Raw genomic sequence first — 21,982 nt, 5'->3', positions numbered from 1 at the left:
AGAGTCTTTACATTTTAGGGAAAGTTACATGGTAGAGACGCTTCGGACCCGCCCCGAGAGTTAAACTGCTGAGCTAGCAAGAAAAGAAGTTATTAAAAGGCCATTACCTTGGTGTTGAACTGCTCCCCGAAGAAAGAGGCGCTTCCCGCCCCCTGCTATGTACTTTACACACAGAAAGATGGTACTGAAGTGGCCTCGAGACCCGAAAATCAGCAGTTTATATACTCTCGCGGAAAGTTCGAGGCGTTTTTGGAATGAGAACACCTTCCCACAAGGATTTTATTGGTTCACCAAGTAACCCCCTACACAATACGAGGAAGAAACATATTATTGGTTGAAAATTAATTCGAGAAATTCGGGATTGGCTAAATTCAAAACAAAGGGGAAAGAAAGGGTTAATATTGCCAACTTAAACAATGACTGAAAGAAATTTAGCAAAGAACAAACTTTTGAAATTAAATTTTCTCAACAAAAACAGTTCTTTCACTTCGCACTAGGGTGCACCGTTGTAGTTCTTCAGTAGTGTCCTCTAGAAGAGAATGTTCACACTTCTTACTACAAGCAAAACAAAAATACATCGAAAACAACACAGTTCAGAAACTTCAAAATTTCCAAGTAGTGGCATCTTCAGGGTAACTTGAAAATTAATACATAAGACCAAGTTCAGACTTCTCCCAGTAGGGGAGTTTCAACTGGCGCAAGGTTTAAATAAGCGGCGTGTAGGTGTACCGCCCGGTACAGATATGATGAAAGTTTCAAACTACCGTGTGATGAGCAAGAAGTGTAACAGAGAGGTTAATAGAAGATATTGGTTAACGCTTCGCGGGCGGAAACATATGTATATGGTCGACTTTTCTTACGCTCCGGGCGGAAACATATAATATATACGTTCCCTTCAAAAATCATGGGTTTATTAGCCGAGAAGGTACCAACATATGCTCGGAGATGGCAGGAGCTGTTCTCTCAACTCTTCCAGTGCGGGAAATCCCCGCAGTATCTTGCTGAGTTTGTTCTCCTGTTTGTGGGAGTTACGTAATACATCAGTTGCGGGACGCAGTTTTCTCATGTGCGTACTTCTTAAGTATTTTTGCAGTTTTCCGCTAAAATGGCATCACGAAAATGGATCAGTGATACAGACATAGTGTCAATATTGGATGATACGGTCGAAGAAGTGTCTGATTTTAGTGAATGTGAGTCTGAGGACGAAAATTCTTTCTCCAGCTCGTCTGAGTGTAACACCGACACAAGTGACGCTGGCACAGATAGCGACAGAACGGACGACTGGACGGACGTGAGTAATAGCGACCCCGGGCCAACAGATATTATTCCCGTTCGTAATATTGTTCAAGGGTCAATATTACCATCACACTTTGATACTGATAGCCTACTCCCCCTGTAGAATATTTTAATCTTTTTTTTGATGAAATATTTGATGATATTCTCGGTGAAACTAAATTACCTGCCAATAGTATAATACAACCAGCGTTGTATAATATTTTTGCAAAACATGCACTGCAAAGCCTCATCTGCATCCAGATAAGTGCTTCAAGGTATACCACACCCTACATGAGTTTTGAGGATCCATCACCTTGACACTTACAAATTCAGGGTATTATTTGTGTACAGGATAGGTTCAACTGCTATAACTATTTTCTGACAGATTTGTTCACTTATTGATGGACAAAGACAAAAAATTAAACCAAAATATGGATGGAAGTAGTTTTTGTACATATATTTCATAATAGCGGACTACAGTGTACTTCAAGTTAACCACTGTCGCATCATAAAGTGGAGTGTGCCTTGTGCCGTTTTTCGAATGAAAAATGATTTTACGATTTTTATTTTGTCTTCAAACCACTTCATATTTGGATTTCCACTCCTAAACAAGGTATATGGTATATTTAGGCATATTTTCATGGTTTTAGTAAATAAATCTATTATGTTTTTTAAATTTTTTTGACTCCGTCTCTCTTCAGTTTCGACTCAAACTATTAGGTTCTTCAGTCTGCTGAAACTTAATTTTGAATAAATAAATTTATAAATTACCTGAAAAAGAAAACATATGGCAATATAATTTTACCTGGAAAAAAAGAAAAACTTGATTAAAATAGAATGATTTGCTTCGTTTCTGAAAGAACATTATCAAACTCTATCTAATCATACTCACAATTATTTAGAAATGTATAAACATTTATGTTTAAATTCTGCTTAACTCATTAAAACTTGAAATTTTGAACTTTTGTTAATGAAGTCCTCACTTCTCTCCACTGTAGCATAGAATGCTTCTTTTTACTATAATGTTTACTTTTTCAGGTAGTTTATAAATTTATTCAAAGTTAGTTTTGGCAGACGGAGGAACTTAATCGTTATAAAAATAAATCTAATATGCAACATTAAGTTGCATCAGAGCTAATCGGGATGAATGCTGTTTCAGCGAGTAACATTTATGTTTTATATTTATTTGCTGTTCTACGAAGTGTATTCTTGCTTTTATACCTATATTTTTATGTCATTCAGTATCAAAATATGGGTGTGTTGAATTTGTGGTCTCCAAATACCATGAATAAAGCACTAGGTTTGTTAGATGGCATTGAAGGAGATACTATCATGACGATTGCTGAACTGAAAGATGCAGTCGCTTAAGTGTGGCCAGTATCCAGTAATTGGGAGATAGTGGGTTCGAGTCCCACTGTCGGCAGCTCTGAAGATGGTTTTCTGTGGTTTCCCATTTTCACACCAGGCAAATGCCGGGCTGTACCTTAATTAAGGCCACGGCCGCTTCCTTGCAATTTCTAGGCCTTTCCTATCCCATCGTCGCCATAAGACATATCTGTGTCGGTGCGACGTAAAGCAAATAGCAAAAAAAATAGCGAACTGAAAGAAGTACAGTATAATGCAGACATTTGGTCCTTAGGATGGCCGAGAACCATACCTGATTGAATGGATAGAGAGAGAGAGAGAGAGAGAGAGAGAGAGAGAGAGCTGTTAGATCATCTTTTGTCAGTTTCTTTCTTAGTAAAATTTTGCAGCTTATAAGGTGATACAACTTATTTTTGGACCAATATTAGTATGTAAATGAAATAATTGTTGTCCATATGTTCAGCAAATGATTGTGTTAATTACTTTTCAGGAGATAATGGTGGGAATCATTGGTAACATGTGCTGTGTTGAGAGTGTAAGAACTGAACTTGGAAGGAGAACTGATGTAGTGGAAGTTCTTCTAGAATTACTGTCAATGCCTGATGTACCCACTCTTTTGCAAGTACTACGAGTTTTACAAACTTGTGCCTGGGATGTGAAAAACAGATCTGCAAAAAGTAAAAATGGTTGTGGCGTGAAGAAGGCTAAAGATGATTTAGGTAATAAACATGAGTCTACAGAATCCAGCTTTGTGAAAGATGATATCAGTGATAAGGACATGAGGAGTGATATTCAAGTAATGTCTGATGATGTGAATATGGAACTTGAAGTATGTGAAGACAAACTTAGTGAATCTTTATCTACTGAAGAAGGCTATGCATGTCAGTCTGAAAAGTTAACAAAGCTAAATGAATCTTCAGCTGCTTTATGTGAAGAATCTGACCATCCTTGGCTGCAGCATTTCATGAAAACAGATTTGTGGCGTTCCAAAGTATTGTTTATCCTGACAAGTTCTAAACACGGTAAGAAATTAAGAACATTTAAATGATTTCTGATGCTGGTTAATTATGACATTCTAGTATGTAGAACTTTTGTTTAGACTTCATTCAATTTATGTTATTTCTTTAATTATAATTCAGAGTGGGGTCTAATTATGATGGCAAACCTGATGACCATGAATTGCACTGCAAGTGTCCAAATAGCTTAGCAACTTTTCTAATAATCTGTAATTAGTTTGGGAAGTTTTACTGCACCACTCAGAGTTTTGAATGTGAATAAACCTTCCTTCATCCACAACCCATGCTTTTTTTTCTTTTTACACACCCATTATAGGCAAATATGTCCGGCTCCATAGCTAAATGGTTAGCTTGCTGGCCTTTGCTTACAGGGATCCCGGGTTCGATTCCCGGCAGGGTCAGGAATTTTAACCATCATTGGTTAATTTCGCTGGCACAGGGGCTGGGTATGTGTCTTCTTCAACATAATTTCATATTCATCACAACGCGCAGGTCGCCTATGGGCGTAAAATCAAAAGACCTGCACCTGGCGAGCCGAGCATGTCCTTGGATACTCCCTGCACTAAAAGCCATACACCATTTCATTTCATAGGCAAATATTGGACGATTACCAATGGTGTATGCCCCACATATATACCGTACCCAAATTACTACATTTTACTTTAGAGAGTAGCACAGTTTCTATACACAAAATTATATGCTTTACCATAATTGTCCCAAAGCCCTATTGAATCAGTAACTACTCTTATATCTCAATTTCATCTTTAAAAAGTAGATCTTCACATCTGTTCTCTGTTTGTTTGATTGTAAGCTTTCATTATATGCTGTTTTAGTTATGTTACCAGAGTAAATCAGGCTTCATACCTGATTTCTCCTGAACTGCATTCCATTGGCTAATGGCAGGCGACGTAAAACAAATAGCAAAAAAGAAAAAAATTTAGTGTAGAGATCCCTTGTTTTTTGCAACTGTTGTGCACTTTTGAGAGATGATACAGATCCTGTAGTTCTTTTGGCATACTGAGAAAAACTCAATGCATTTATCCTCGTTCCTTAAGTTTCTCAAAAATGAAATACATTCAGAAACAGCAACATACAAAAATGAATATTATTTACTTTTTTCTGAATCATATTAAAAAGTAATTCAATTTTTAAATATGTCCTGAAAACTGAGAAATACGAAATTGAAATCAAGAGGACATCTTTTATCAGTAATTCACGCCCAACATCTCCTGCAGTGATAATTCCCGTGAAGACGGAGATATTATCATAATGTGGTGGACCGGTGTGACCAGTAGAACAAGGAGAGTATGCAGCTTGGGTACAAAATGGCTGCTTGTAACATGAAAACCCTTGTTTTTAATACTGGTGTATGTTCATGCTTCACAAAAATATATAGGCTTAAGAAAGGGAAAAATAAATAAAAATTAGGCCTACCTGTTTATTGTTGGAATCACAGGCTATCCTCATCACTGTCTTTATTGCCATCATCGTTGCTCAAGTCTAGGTCTTTATTTTCTTTGTGTTTTTTCCACAGATCATTTTCAGAGGCATCAAATGCACTTGCTGTTTCAAAAACTTTTTTCAACAATTTTGGGAGTGATCAGTCGCGAAGCAAGTATGATATACTCGCTAATACTTTGAAGTGAAGGCCACTTGATTATCCAGCTTTCGTTGTCTTGTTCACGTTTACACCATCCATTTGGTATAAACCTTGTTGTCCTTAAAAGGCTTATTTATGGAGACGTCTAATGGTTGCAAAACTGATGCGAGTCCTCCTGGGATAATTGCTGGATTGGTTTTAGTTAATACCATTCACTACCATTCGCTGTTTTTTTATGCAGTCAACTAAGTGGCTTCAAAAGCTGTCCTTACAAACATTAATCTTTTTATTAAGTAGGGCTCCTGGACATTGTTCCCATACAGTTCTTAGCCAGTCATTCTCCAGATCCGTCTCACTTCACCCTTTGTCCTGTACACGGATGTGAATTCTTTTCAGAAAGTCTCCTTTAGGCAGAGTTTTCTATTTGAAAATACAGTATGGTGGAAGTTTCCTGCTGTCTGTAGTTACAGCTAACATAACTGTACATTGTAGCTTTGCAGCTCCTGAGGTTTTCACTAAAACGCTTCATGCACCTGCTGTATTTATCGTTGTTTGCATGTCGAAGTAAACTGATGTCTAATTGGTGTTGCCAGTTTGCAATCGAAGAAATTTATGTTCTTCTCTGAGTCATATCGCAAACAGTGAAATTCTATCACTTTGTGTAGTTAGCTGGAAGGCATTGGCATAGTGGAGTTCTCCTGCTCATACTTTCTACACATAAATCATACAGCCCAGTTTCGGCTCACTTTAAATTCTAGTGTAGAGACCCCTTATTTTTTTTTGCAACTGTCATGCACTTTGAACTGTAGCATTTCATGCATCACAGCGTTACCACTTTTACCACTGTTTCTTGTTTTAACATTTTGAAGATGATGTCACCCCATGTGGGGTGACGGACCCTCATACGAAGTATAGTATGTCACCCCTCATGGGGTGACACGGTAGTGTGTCCAGGCCTCTAAACTTTAGGCTGTCGCACGAAACTAGCGCTACCATTCGCTGTTGTATTGCATTGCTTGTTCATGTAAAGTGTTCATAGAGTGCAGCACAGTGCCCATTCCTTTCTCAGCACGCTGTGCATTGCGCAACAGACAGTGGAATTTCTCTGATATTTGTCACCCCGTATGGGGTGACAAACGCAACCATCAGAATTCAATTATTAATGGCAAGGAAAATAACGTGGATTGGAGTTTATTATTGCTTTATTCTTACATACTGGTTGAGATTTAGTACTCAGATGAAATTTTAAACCGGGGCTACGTGTGAATAAAATTTTTTTCTGCAAACCTGAGAATGTTCCCCAGTAATTGTCAGTTTCTGGTGATTTGGTTGAATCATCGCCCAATGCAGCACCGGAATCTTTGCTAGTGTCCTCACTACACAAACTACTGTCGAATTCCAACTCTGAAAAGGTGGCATCACATTGCAAATACTAAATGTCAACATCTCTTGATTCAACATTCGAACCCTTTTCAAGTTGTTCTTCTATCTCTCTATCGGTAATCATGGCTTACTCAACACAGAAACACATAACATCAGTTAAATTCTTGTCACAAAACTGTAAATTACAAGGAACTCGTTGAAAGGCGCGTAAATCAACAGCCCTGTAGGGGTGACGTGCGCTTTCTCTGTTGCATAGTCAACCTAATAACCATATGTCACCCTAATGGGGGGACACAAAAATAGTAACTTTGAACATAAATTATGTCTTTGATTATCATCTACGAATGAAATTAAGAAACATCCTTAGCCCACAACAACCTGAAAAATGTATATCGCATTTCAGCAGTTTACCATGAAAAAAAAAAAAGCAAATGTACACGTCGACGCTAAAGTGTTAACAATTCACTCTAACGCTTGATCAAATGCTTTGTTCTTTCCTTCCCGTGTCCACAAAAAGATTTGCAGGACTTCTTCACTAATCGAAGCCTACTTTCACTAACTTTAGTTGGTCCTTCTGATTACGCCAGCACCAAACCGTTTTAGTCTGTATGTCAAATTCATGAGGTGCTGTTCTTATGCCATTTTTCAATGCAAACTCAACAGTACTTAATTTTAAACAGACAGTAAAACATTTCTGTAATTATCGGTTTTTCTAAGTTTTTATAGTATGCTTATAAGATAAAGAATGGACACGAAAATAAAGGTATGGTACGAGCCAAGCAGCCGAACAAATTGGGAGCTCTGGGGGAGGGGCTTGCGAAGCAAGCCTGGAGACAAGGTCACATTCCAGTGGACTCTAGCCAAGTTGGAGCCGGGAAGTGATGTGGATTTTACTATTGTTACCACACCGTGTCCTACACAGATACCATTGCTGGATTTAGGACAACTGTAGTAAGGAATTCGTTTCCATGGATTTTGTATTTTGACTCTCAAAAACGATGGGGGGGGGGGGGGGGAGATGGTGCTATAGGAACTTTGCTGGAGAACTAAGTTCAAACTATGTGCAAAGCAGTGAGTAAAAAGTGCATGAAGAACACACTCTCATACTTTTTGCTTGCAAGCCATTCAATTCCCCTGCCATAACAATTGATTCGTCATAGGTTTGAGCTTTAGGTTTAGTTTGGACATTGGACTTTTCAGGGACACTACTTAACAAAGTGCTTAAACCTGCAGCATTTCTGTTGTCTTGAATATCATAAAATCCCATGAAATATTCCTGAATGTCCCCTGAAGCACCTACAAGCCTAACAATTATTGCACACTGAGTTTGTTCTGAAATTGGTGCCTTCATCAACAATGCAAGCAAAAAAAGGTGCATTGTTGATACGAGGGCTGTTTTAGTTTTCAAGTTCCGTTTGTTTCTAAAAGTAAATTGCGTATTGGCAGGAAGCGGGTCTGCGCGTTGTACGATTGCACTGCTCTCTCGCTACAACTGCCGCCAGTTCTGGCTCCAATCTCTCAGTCGTTGCCGAGCTACGGGCGAGTAACGATGGCCGATATGATCAATGCTCCTGCCAATTGTGAGTTGCGAAGTGTGATTCGTTTTCTTCAAGCTGAAGGATGCAGTGCTGCTGAAATTCATCATAGGATTAGTGAAGTGTACGGTGAACTCTGTATGAGTGACAGCACTGTGAGAAAATGGTGTAGGAAAATTGCTGAAGGTCGAACAGATGTCCATGACGAAGGTGGTCTTGGACGCAAGTCAGTTGCTACTGCAAGTTTGGTTGACCGAGTTAACCAAGTGATCCGGGAGACACGAAGGTTTACGATTAGTGAACTTTCCACAAGATTTCTGGATACCGAAAACTGTGTGCCCATTGGGTCACAAAAATGTTGAGCGAGAGCCACAAAATGATGCGAATGGTGTCAGCCCTAACGTTTTCATATGGTATAACAATGAGGGAAACAGTTTCTTAAAGGCAATTGTTATTGGAGATGTGACTTGGGTCCTGTATGACAATCCAGAGACCAAAGAACAGTCAAAGCAGTGTATGCACACGCACTCCCCCAGCAAACCAAAAAAAAAAAATCAAACAGTTTGACCAAGAGGAAAATAATGGCTATGGTGTTTTGGGATGAAAAAGGCGTGCTTCTTGTTGATTTCATGGAACAGGGAACAACAATAACAAAGGAAGTCTACTGTGAGACCCTACATCGCCTCCGTAGAGAGATGCAAAACAAATGAAGAGGCATGCTCTCATCTGGCGTGGTTCTGATCCATGACAGTGCACAACCGCATAGTGCCAGTGTGACAAAAGAACTTCTCGTAAAGTTCCAGTGTGAAGTCTTTGACCACCCACCTTATAGTCCTGACCTAGCACCCAGTGACTATCACCTCTTTCGAGAAATGAAGGCGTGGTTAGGTGAACAACGTTTCGCTACCAACGAAGAGCTTCAAGATTCTGTAAGGACCTACCTGAGCTACCTCTTTGCAGAGGGTATAGGAAAGCTGGTCTCTCGTTATGACAAATGCCTCAACCTTCATGGTGACTATGTAGAAAAATAAGAATGTACAAATCTTTTTTTAATAAAATCATCTTGTTATCTCAATACGTCTATTATTTATGGCCTATCGGAACTTGAAAGAAAAACAGCCTTCGTATATTTGTAAATGACACATTGGATTTCTTCTTGAATGCATTCTATTAGTTCATTCTGTATTATTTTTAAAGGCCCTGAAAATAGTCCTTTCTTCCAGTGTTCTTTCAGCTCTATTGTATTTATATTAAATATCAGTTGAAATATAGCTTTTTTGCACAATGTACAGTACTTGTAATATCAGTTGGCGTTTTAAAAATTGGCTAATTTTTTTCATTGTGTTTCGATGTCAGCAATTGTCCTCGCCCAGTAAGTGAGAGATATTGAACATTTGTTTGGACAAGGTTTTATATGGTTTTAAATGGTTTCTCCTTGATTCTTGTCTACTTACTGATCTAGGCAAGTTCTTTTTAACTTATCATAACCTTCAGAAGGCTGTACACATTTAGTTGTGCTTAATAGAATACATAGCCAGTAAAAATTTTCCCTTCACAGTGTTTCTACACAACCATTTATGTTTATTGTACCATAAACATTGAAATGATCTACTTTTACCTCTATCCTTTTGTAGCAGTGATAGTTTTGGTGTAGGTTCTTCTAACACATTAACTCCAATAGGCTACTTAAGGTGGATAACATTTCGCTAGTGTAATCTCCCATATCCGTTGCATGAAAATTACAAGTTGAAAAAACAGTGTTACACATCATAGTTCCTTCATTCTTTAAAAGATGGGAATTAAATGAAAGTTCTGATCTTCTTTAACACATGCCAGAAGAGTAATTCCTGCCTTGACCTATCCAACTTATATTTTAATTTCCTGGCACATTCCAAGCCCACGCTCTTCACTCCAGTGTTATATTAGTGCCACAAACACAATATGGCAACCAGTAAGTTTATATCTGTTGAAGAAGTTGTTGAAATGATTTGTAATGATGATTTTGGAGATGAACTCATCCCAGATTTAGACAGTGAAAGTGATGAGGGTAAAACAACAGTGCAGGATAGTGGTGAAATACCCAGACAGTGCTAGTCTATCTGACACCTCTATAAACTATTCTCCCCCATTACCTGAGTTTTTTAAGGAAATGTGGGCCTAAATGTAGAGGTTTCAAACAGTGGAGACAATGTTTTATGAAAATATTTTTATCACTGACAGTTTATTTAGTATGTTTGTGAGCAGACTTATTATGCGCACAGGAAGTTATTATTTATTTTTTCCAATTTGCTTTACATTGCATCGACACATATAGGTCTTATGACAACGATGCGATAGGTGTGGGAAGGAAGCGGCTGTGGACTTCATTAAGGTACAGCCCCAGCATTTGCCTGGTATGAAAATGGGAAACCACAGAAAACCATCTTCAGGGCTTCCGACAGTGGGGTTCGAACCTACTGTCTCCTGAATTCAAGTTCACAAATACACTACCCTAACTGCACGGCCAACTCTCTTGGTAGCAAGTTATCAGTAGTGCACCACGTCCATTCACAAAATATTCAATCTATCAAACTTGGAAACCTGTGGCAGTTTCTGAAACAAAACAGTTTATCAGTTGGATATTGGTTACCAGAATTATACAGAAGCTGGATCTACAAATGTACAAGACAGAAGATCCTGTGTTTTCAACACCTGTATTTTCCAAGACATTTTCCAGGAACAGGTTCCAAAGTATTATGTTTTTGCATTTTAGTGACAGTAGTAACTATGGAAACAATGCAGACAGGCTCTATAAAATCAGGCCTTCCCAATTAGCTGGTCAACAGGTTCCATTTTGAGGTAAGTCCAGCTGGAATGCAATTAACGAAGACCTTTGTTCACTACCGTGGACCACTTTGTTATCCTCTGGTAACATCAGCTGCTCCAAGAGTATTTTCTATGACATGCTGTTTGCTACAATTAAAGACTAGGCGATGTACCTTTCATCACACCCCAGTCAAATTGCTTCCCATACTGCATTAATGACTCTGCTAAATCAACACGTGAGAGGTCGCGCCGGCGGTAGTTTGCCGCACTTTTTAAATATTTGTTAATAATTTTGTTGCTAGCTGCTGTAGGGCTTAGGGCGCTCGTTTCATCCCTCCCCTCCCTCTCTCCCGCCTGATGTTGATTATCGTCAGTGTATTGCCTGCTGCGCTCCGGAGTAGTTTAAGTTTTCTTTCACTCTCGCATCTGCCGCGGCAAATTGCCTTCGTGCGACCCCTCTTGTAGTGGATTCTTACATGACTGCAGTTCCAAGAAAGTTTCTTAAATAAAGTTTGCGAGGTTTATGGTGGCTTTCAGTGAAGTGTAGTGCTGTAGTTTTATCTTGAATTGTGACCAAATCATTCATTGAAGTGTACAAATGCAAACTCTTAATTTTACCAGATTTTGCAAAAAAGTTCATCAATTTTTTTATATTGAGAAAATATTTTTACTGGTTAATTATGTTAGTACTAGTTGAAAGGCAGTTAAACAGGGTACATATTTATATTTTTATCAGAGCATTCACTGCAAAAGGAAAATAGCAGCTCATTAAAATATTAAGCATGAGCAATTTGCCTTCGCGCGACCTCTCGCGTTCTAAAACGGGCGCAACCTCTCCTGTATTAATTCTCCAGAGTAAGCAGCATGCTTGGACTTTTCGGAAAACCAACCCAAATCCTCACACCTGTAATGTGTTTCATTACCTTCGCAGTCTCTCAAAACAATATCTCAAACAGAATTACTGTAGTTATGTAGCATCACTGACAGGAAATTTAAGAACGAACCATAAACGATGTTGGACCCTCATCTTTTCACGGAAAAGAACTCCTAGAATTCCAGATAATATGCACTAAAATAACATACCAGTTCCATTCAAAATGAAGTCGGACCAGTTCAATACACACTTTCCTCAGCCTTCTCTAAAACTCTGGCTGATTCTGAACTTATCTTGCCATCTTTGCAAGAAGCACGTTGTTACTCATTAGCAAGTATCACAACATCATCTGATGAAGTTCTTAGCATTCTTCTCGATCTTCCGACTTCATAGCCACTGGCCCTGATGAATTAAGTCCAGTTTCTGTCAAAAATACTGCATCTTGTTTAGGCTTTCCTCTCTCTCCCTTATTCTCAGGCTGTGCTTTAATTCTGGATCTTTTCCTGATGCTTGGAAACAGGCTAATCTAATACCCATTCATAAATTCATAAATCCAGTGACAGGCATAACCCCTCTTCATAGAAGCCCATTTTGATCACATCTACCCTCTCAGCAGTTGTTAAAAGAATTTTACACTCCAGCCTGATATATTTCACAGGCGCTTTCTTGTCAGATGAACAACACAGTTTTAGGGTGGTTAAATCATGCCTAACAAACCTGTCTACAACCAATATGCTACCTCCACCATTGCTAACAAGACGCGATTGGACGTCATTTACATTGACCTGGCTATAGCATTTGACTCCATAAATCATAATCTGCTCATATACAAACTGCCCCACAGGTATAATATTCATGGCAGTCTTTTAACTCTTATAGAAAACTATCTTCTTAATCATCAACAGTAAGTCATACTTCCTGGCTAAATCTCCTCATGGCTGAATGTCTCATCTGATATCCTACAAGGAGGAATTCTATCATCTCTGCTGTGTTCTCTCTTTGTAGATGACCTCAACAGATGAAATAAAGAGCACCCTATGTTCCATATTACTATATGCAGATCTAAAAATTTTCAAAAAATAAATAAATTGCAAACTCGTGTCCTCATCCCGAGGTGGTGCAGCTCTTTTCAGGCACACCCCCATTGGAGGTGAAAAAACATAGTGACCTCCATTGATTGTGATAGCATTCAAAACGCTTTGGACTTGCACTATGACTGGGTAACTAGATGTAAACTGAAAATTAATGCTGAAAAATATCTTATCTGCCTAAATGAAAGTGAGCGTACCCACAGGTACGAAATAAACAGCACTCCACTGAAGGCTGTTACTCAGGTCAAATATCTTGGAATAATTCAGGGTAGCAAACTAAATTTCTCTTTTCATATAGGCCTACTGTAGACCAACTTAAATCTCATGCTATGAGGTCTCTTGGACTTTTGTTTAGATTTACTGAAATTTATGACTTAAACACTCTTAAATTATACTTCTGTACTTACGTTGTTCCTATCATTGATTTCTTCTCCCCCATCTGCTCATCAGTTGTCCCCACAAATGTCAATAAAATTAACCAGGTATTCTCATTCTTTGCATTCCTTGTAAGAGCCTGTAACCCCAACATGGGACAGTATAGTACCAAGCAAATTCTGTCATATTTCAACATCTTGGACCTGAGTAAACATCTGCAGAACACAATCTCTTGCTATCTTCACAGAATTGTTAATTGTGCTCTCAAGTGCACATCTTTGTTAGTGCATTTCCCGTTACATGTTCAACCACATAGAATCCGAAATAGACCGCTATTCCATGTTCCTCGTATGCACTTAACACTCCATATTCTATTGCCTTCCCACAACAGCAAATGCCCTGCATGAAATTGGCATCTTCATTCCCTATCATCTCTTCAAAATCAAACTGAAATATATACTACAGGAGTAAGCCCTCGATTCTCTGTTGACAACCTGGCCAGAACATTACTAGTGACACGGACATTATTATGTAGGTTTTCCCACTCGTTATTTAGTTTATGTGTTATTTAATTTCTAAAGAATTTTGTAATATTAAGTTGTTTTTCTTACTGTTAATATTTTCTGTTGTTATACAGTCAGTGTAAAATGGAGTACTTCATCCCTGTATCTGATTACTACTAAATAAATTAAAAAACACAGTGGTTTACAATCCCAAATGAAAGATTGATGTAGATGAGGACATGCTTGCTTGGAGAGGCCGGTTGTGTTTTCAAGTATACAATCATCTGAAATAACTAAGTATAGAATTATGGTTAGGATGGGGTGTGAGTAAAAAACCGGATACATTATTTTGAAAATTGCTAACTTATGATGCAAGTGGAATATTAATGTCCTCGAACTTCTTATTCCATATTTAGGTGTAGGGTACTCTGTTTACATGGATAACTACTACAACAATGTTGCTCTTGAAAAAACCCTGTGTGAACAGAATAGCGCAGTTTTGGGGACAATTAGGCAAAACAGGGGAGTACTAAGGGATCTTAGGGATCAACAAAAATCCTTGAAAAGAGGGGAAATGACATTCAAATGTGATGGGGAAATTCTTGTCTCCTGGATGGACAAGAAAATAATCACCACGATTTCATCCATGCATTCTGCTGAAATGGTTGAAGTCGCTTCAAAGTTCAGCAGAAAAACAATTAAGCCAGTATCCATAGCAGATCACAATAAGCACGTGCATGGAAAAGACAGATGTGACCAATAACTTGCCTTATACCCTTTCAGGAGAAGAACTTGTAAATGGTCGAAAAAGGTTTTCTTCTGTGTATTACAGTGCATCCTCTACTCTTCTTTCTGTCTCCTCCTGATGTCCAATAGCCAAGCAAAAATTACCTATCTACAGTTCATACATAAAGGTTTCAGACACTATCTTGAAGGTCATAAACCTCCTACCCCTGTCTCAATCTCGGCCCTGACCCAAGCCGGAACAGCCTCTCCAGCTCTCTCCGACACGTCATCACTAGCATCCACTTCACTGCATTCCATTCACCAACCCCCTCCCCTAAGAAGAGTACCAGCAAAAGATCCCTTATCACATCTTGATGGAAAAATGAATGAACATGTTCTGCTAAAAATCCCACCACTGAAAACTGATGCCTACCCAACAAGATGTTTGTCTCAAGAAGAAAAAAAATATCTGAAACAAGGTGGTTCTGGAAGAAGTGTGGCATCCCTTTGCACCCTGGAGTATGTGACACCAGATCATCTTCGTCATCCATTCCCTTTTCCAGATCCTCTCTGTGTAGGGTAGTGTACCAAAGCCCTGCACCTTACTCGATCTTTCCACCACTCCTCTTCTAGTACTTTATTGCTATCGACTCTTCTATTTGCAATACAGTTCACAACAGAGCTCGTCCATCTCATTCTAGGCCGTCCCCTAGGCCTCTCTGCAGTATCCATGAATGTTCTCTTTGGAATTCTCTCTCCTGGCATTCTCGTCATGTGTCCAAACCATTTCAGCTTTGATACCAGATATCACACCTTAAAATCATACTAGAACTCCTTTCTCAGGTATGTTCTAATTTTCACATTATTTCAAAATGTAATATAGGAGTAGTACACTTTTTTTGTTCCACAGTGCAGAAGGTGGGATTGGGAGCAAGGACTTTTAAAAATGGCTGAGCTGGAGATTTAAATGACGTGGCTACTTCTTGGTAGTCAGTGTTAAAATTTCAAGCCTATCAGACTTCATTTTCCTCAAAAAGGGTATCTCCAGCCAACTACACTCATGCTCATAAATTAAGAATAAGATCCCGTAAGAGCTTTCTTGCTAGGACTCTGCCGCTGGAGGGAACCCCAGAGGCAACTAGCCTTAACAGATGGAGAAGCTCACTGCCCATAGACATGTCTCCAAAAGAACTTGCTCCTGGCACCGACCTACTTTACCCTGTATGGAGGTCCCTCAATCGCTTAAGAGTGGGCGTCCTTCGATGAAAGACCAACCTGAAGAAATGGGGGATCCTTCCAGCAAACTCAGACACCTCGTGTGAATGTGGTGCTGAACAAGACCCAAGCCACCTACTTATCTGTTCCCTCCTGGACAACCCATGCACTTCATAAGATGTTTTAGAGGATACAACAAGGCCATCGCAGCTGCAGTTTTTTTGGAAATGCTGACCAGACACAGAAATGAATGAATGCTGAATCATGTGCAAACAAGTTAGATGTGTATATTGTGGCTTGAAATAATGTCCAGGCACCGTATCGAATAACCTGCAGTGACTGTGATCCTGGTCGGGTGTGTGGGGCCCTATAAGCAGACCAGTGATTCACAGAGTTTAGTGCCAAGAGGAATTGTGCTAATGGTGATTGTGTGTCGGAAATAGCTCAGTGAACATAATATGTTAATATTTTATATAATACTGTAAAACCTCGATTAACCGTTCTGCGGATTATCCATCGCCAAAAAAAAAAAATCTCTATTAAAAAAAAAGCAATGTACAGTCGCTCCAAAACTGAATGAGTGTACTCTTGATGTCAATAATAATAATAATAATAATAATAATAATAATAATAATATTGGTTTTACGTCCCATTAACCACTTGGATGGTTTTCGGAGACGCCAAGGTGCCGAAATTTTGTCTTGCAGGAGTTCTTTTACGTGCCAGTAAGTCTACTGACACGAGGCTGATGTATTTGAGCACCTTCAAATACCACCGGACTGAGCTAGGATTGAGCCTGCCAAATTGGGGTCACAAGGCCATCGCCTCAACCATCTGAGCCACTCAGCCCGGCTCTTGACGTCAAGTTATCTTGATACAGTATTTTGGTTTGGAGCGACTGTACATTGACTCTCCAACTCCTGAGTCCACGATAATAACGTACAGTAACTACTGTTCGTACACGCGCATAGACTGGCAATCGGCATTGGAGACATGACTTCATACATTTTTTTTGCTATGTCATTTTATGTTGTGTAAAATTAACTTTTAACTGTTACGAAAGAAGAGGGATGCTATTCAAATTCAACAGTCACAAACTTTATTATCCATTCCATTGTTGATGAATATTGTACTGTAATATGTCCTCTACCAGGCTACGGAGCATAGAGTACGGTATGCTGGTCATTTCTACCTCAGAATGATACCTACAACTTATTTGGTAGCATGTAACATCTGAGAGTACCATATGTAGATCTTTCATATCGTTCTCTGTCAAGGTAAAATATTATTTAAAATATTTCGCAATGCACAAGAATCGGAAACTGGCCTAGCGGTCCGTCATAGTCAACCTCCGCTATTAGTAGACAGGTAGACTACATTCTGTACTGTAGTGTAAAGTAAGGAAATGTGTGAGTGACTGATAAAGTTGAACATTTATTTTCTGTTCTAACAACCGAGAAATGTTGAGATCGAAATCTGCAGTAAAAAGAAAACGTGTAATTTTAATCATACAAAATAAAGTTAATATAATCGAACGGTTAAAGAAAGGCGAAGTAGTCTCAAATTTAGCATCAGAGTTCAGTGTGGGTGCTACAACAGTGCGGGACCTAATGAAGAATAAAGACAAAGTGTTGCAGTTTGCGGCGAGTTCTGACATTTCGCATGGACTCGCTAAAAGAAATACAATGAAAGTATCATCTTTAAAAGAACTGGATGCTGTGTTATTCATCTGGTTTCAGCAAAAGAGGCGAAGGTGTACCTATTAGTGGTCCTAAGATAACAAGGCAGGCACAAATTTTTCACAAAAACAAGATGCAGTATTTTTGACAAACTGGACTTAATTCATCAGGGCCAGTGGCTATAAAGTCGGAAGATCGAGAAGAATGCTAAGAACTTCATCAGATGATGTTGTGATACTTGCTAACGAGTAACAACGTGCTTCTTGCAAAGATGGCAAGATAAGTTCAGAATCAGCCAGAGTTTTAGAGAAGGCTGAGGAAAGTGTGTATTGAATTGGTCTGACTTCATTTTGAATGGAACTGGTATATTATTTTAGTGCATATTATCTGGAATTCTAGGAGTTCTTTTCCGTGAAAAGATGAGGGTCCAACATCGTTTATGGTTCGTTCTTAAATTTCCTGTCAGTGATGCTACATAACTACAGTAATTCTGTTTGAGATATTGTTTTGAGAGACTGCGAAGGTAATGAAACACATTACAGGTGTGAGGATTTGGGTTGGTTTTCCGAAGAGTCCAAGCATGCTGCTTACTCTGGAGAATTAATACAGGAGAGGTTGCGCCCGTTTTAGAACGCGAGAGGTCGCGCGAAGGCAAATTGCTCACGCTTAATATTTTAATGAGCTGCTATTTTCCTTTTGCAGTGAATGCTCTGATAAAAATATAAATATGTCTGCCTTTCAACTAGTACTAACATAATTAACCAGTAAAAATATTTTCTCAATATAAAAAAAAATTAATGAAATTTTTTACAAAATCTGGTAAAATTATGAGAGTTTTTAGAGAGCGTGAGACGTTGCGCTTGAACAAATTGCCTCAAAGTTTGCATTTGTACACTTCAATGAATGATTTGGTCACAATTCAAGATAAAACTATGGGACCACACTTCACTGTAAGCCACCATAAATCTCATGAACTTTATTTAAGAAACTTTCTTGGAACTGCAGTCATGTAAGAATCCACTACAAGAGGGGTCGCACGAAGGCAATTTGCCGCGGCAGATGCGTGAGTGAAAGAAAACTTAAATTACTCCGGAACGCAGCAGGCAATACACCGACGATAATCAAATGATAATGAAACGAACAAATCTATTAAAGAGCGCGTTATCATCTTGTGCTGTGCGAACACTAGTGGCGACCATAAATTAAAATTAGCTGTTGTTGCTAAAGCAAAAAAACGCGTTCTTTCAAAGGAACAGTGATAATATATTTCCCAGTAGATTATTGTCGTAACAAATCTGCATGGATGACATGCAATGTTTTCAGGACTTGGTTCCATAATAAGTTTGTTCCGTGAGTTCGAGATTTCTTGGCGTCCGAAGGCTTGCCATTAAAGGCCGTCCTTTTTCTTGATAATGCACCCTCTCACCCTGTTGATACAGAGTTGAAATCAGAGGATGGAAACATTTTTGTTTCCTATTTGCCACCTAATGTAACTTCATTAATTTAGCCGATGGACCAAGGCATCTTTGCAACCTTTAAGGCGCATTATAAGCGGGAATTTCTAGGCCTCGTGAAGAAATGTCGTTGGTTGAGTTCTGGAAAAAAATTAAATCTTAAAGAAGGGCTTTTGTCTTGCCGAGAAATCATGGGATACAGTAAATGCTCAGAATATCACTCGATCGGGGAGAAAATTGTATGTTGATGTCGAAGAGCTTGCCGACGATTTTCATGGGTTCACTGATGAAGATGAAAATAAGGGATTGATTATCAAAGATATTCTGAAGACTATTGAAAATAAGTCATATTGGAGAAGTGGATGAAAGTAACATTGAGGAGTGGCTTCATACTGACGATGTATTGCCTGGGCATCACATTTTAATTGATGTCGAAATAGTAAATAAAAGCGCGAACGGGAACTCGGTAATCAGCTGCGAAGTGACGAGTGAAAGTGAGGGGCATGGGGAAGAAGAGTTTGTCACAAACAATCACGTGCCGCTTCAGACCACACTGGAATTGGCTGAAACGTTAATGGAGTTCTTGGAGCAAGAGGACTATACAGATTTTTCAGACATCCTTGTAATTAGAAAGCTCACAATGGACATAAAGAAGAAAATAAGTTGTAGGAGAGTGCAAAAGAAAAGTAACATTTTTTAAAGCAGCTTAAATGACACCTGGTAAATTAATTATCTATAGTCTGCTGGTAATTTAGGCGAATGTTTAATATGTGTTGTTGTAGCTTTGACTACATTTTGGTTTTAAAGAGGGTTTAATGCACTGCATTTTAAGGTTATACGGTATGTATTTTATGTACTTTAAAGTCCATTAAAATTAGTAGTATGGATTATCGAAGTTTTTTTAATTAACCGTTCACCCCTTCCCGGGCATTAGAACGGATAATCGAGGTTTTACTGTAATATTAATGATGTAATGAGGGGTAGGATAATTGGGTGACTAGAGGCTAGCAGCAGAATGTGTCACGGGAGACTTTTTAATTAGCTTTTCATTTTGTGTGTTTCCTATGTTTTTAATTCAATTTACATGGTTTACTGAGGATGACGCAATGGCGAGTCGAAACATGTCTCTTTATATGTAAAGTTTTGTCTTAATTAGATGTAGAATATATAGTATTGACTAGGAGGATAAAATAGTTTTGTACAATTTTGTAAGAAAATATCTGTATTATGGCAACAATTCCACCAGACAGGATACATGTCTCAGCGCTACAGCAGTGGATGTTCACAGCGTACAACACCACAAGAAGACTGGTATCTCACCGTTAAGTGCCCAAAGACACAGAGTACTGTAGGGAACCTTGTTTGGGACCTTGCCGCAGCCATTGGAACGGTTGTTTCCAGACGCATTGTATACAGATGTCTTCACAGCCATTGTTCGTTTGCCTGGAGGCCTACAATTTGCATTCCACTGACCAATACCTTCAGAGGATCCCGTAACACCTAGTGTAGAGAACACGGTGCATGGGCAGTGGAATAGTGGTCCCTAGTTTTCTTCATTGATGAGCCCAGGTATAATCTCAATAGTGATTCTCATCATATAATCATCTGGCGTGAACCAGGCACCAGAATCCTACCTGCTGGCATCCTTAAAAGAGACGAGTACAGAGGTGGTGGTGGATATAGTGTGGGGCAACATTATCAGGGGCTCAAATACACCTGTGTATGTTTTTGGACTATAACAGGTCAAGAGTAAAGGGATGTCATTCTGCAAGACTGTCCACTTTCTCAGAGGTGCAGAGGGTCGTATGTTCCTATACTGGTACATGACAGTGCACAGTCACACTGATCCTTATCATGGAGGAGTACTGTGAACTAGAATACAAAAGCGAATGGAGTGGCCTGCCAATTCTTCCGTCCCATTGAGCACATCCAGGATGCTCTGTTGACGTATCGGGGAACGTTTTTCATCTTTTAAGACTCTTCAGAAACTCCGACAGGCACTGGTGCAAGAATAGGATGATATACCCCTACAGCTGCTTGACAACCTGCTCCAGAGTATGCCAACCCATTGTGCTGCATGTTTCAGTGTGCCTTGTCATCACATACTACTGTATCTTCAGACCTATGTACATACTAAAAAAGTGGGACAGCAATTTACAGTCTTCCTGACATTTTATATTAAATTTGTTGTTCCTGTTTCTTTTGCACGTTTCCTGCAGTAAAAAGGACATGTGTTCAACATGTGTCGTATCATGTACCAACAAAAACCCCAGTGAGCCTTAGTTTATGAGAACAAGTGTAAAAATCATATCTGCACTATTTGTTTCATTAGAATTTGGACCAGGTGTATCCATTTTTACAATCAAATATTGTACAAAGACACAAAATATTTAACACAATTCTAACTCTTCTTCTTCTTCTTCTTCTTCTTTTATGACCACATAGGATCACTTTAGTCAGTCCGTCGTTCAGGTCTCTTTGAAGGGATTGTTCGGGCTTTGCGGTCCTCCCAGTACTTCTTCAGACGCTCCGATCTTCGTGCCCTTTCCTCAGTTGAAAATGTGCGTGTTGTTGGTTTGTTTTGTGTAAGGGTAAAGCGGAGGTTTGTATTCTTGAGTTTTGTATTCAATTTTATCTTATTTTTGGTGTCTTCTGTTGTAAGGCCTATTTCCTTCAGATCCTCTCTTACTTCTCTGATCCATTTACATCCTGTTGTGGTATTTTTTGAGACGAGATTGTGTTGTACTAGTTGTTTCAGAAGTCTCGAGTCCTGCATCCTCATGATATGTCCAAAGAATCCCAGTCTCCTCTTACGCATAGTATCTGTAATGGGTTCTAGCTCTTTGTACACGACTTTGTTAGGTATTAACCGCCACTGTCCATCTTTCTGATATTTTTTGTTGATACAGGTTCTTCCAATCCTCCTTTCAATTTTCTGAAGTCTGTCAGTCTTTGATTGTTTATTCAGGTAAAAGAGTGTTTCTGCTGCATATGTAGCTTCCGGTTTTATAACTGTGTTGTAGTGTTTTATTTTTGTATTTATTGATAGACATTTCTTTTTGTAGATATCCCATGTTAATTTTTGT

At 38.9% G+C, this 21,982-nt stretch overlaps 1 protein-coding gene across 8 annotated transcripts in view; it reads left to right on the top strand.

Moving 5' to 3' along the window:
• LOC136857920 (protein saal1) overlaps positions 1-21,982 on the top strand; it is a 127,143-nt gene that overhangs the window by 54,922 nt on the left and 50,239 nt on the right. For all 8 annotated transcript variants that reach the window (XM_067136997.2, XM_067136995.2, XM_067136996.2 and 5 more), the window contains one exon: positions 3,131-3,662. In XM_067136997.2, the coding sequence (XP_066993098.2) occupies positions 3,131-3,662 (532 nt within the window). The remainder of the gene's footprint in view (positions 1-3,130; positions 3,663-21,982) is intronic.

The sequence above is a fragment of the Anabrus simplex genome, chromosome 1, assembly GCF_040414725.1.
Source record: "Anabrus simplex isolate iqAnaSimp1 chromosome 1, ASM4041472v1, whole genome shotgun sequence".
Classification (NCBI taxonomy): domain Eukaryota; kingdom Metazoa; phylum Arthropoda; class Insecta; order Orthoptera; family Tettigoniidae; genus Anabrus; species Anabrus simplex.
The sequence above is the reverse complement of the archived record's forward strand: the minus strand, read 5'-3'. Positions and strand labels throughout refer to the sequence as shown.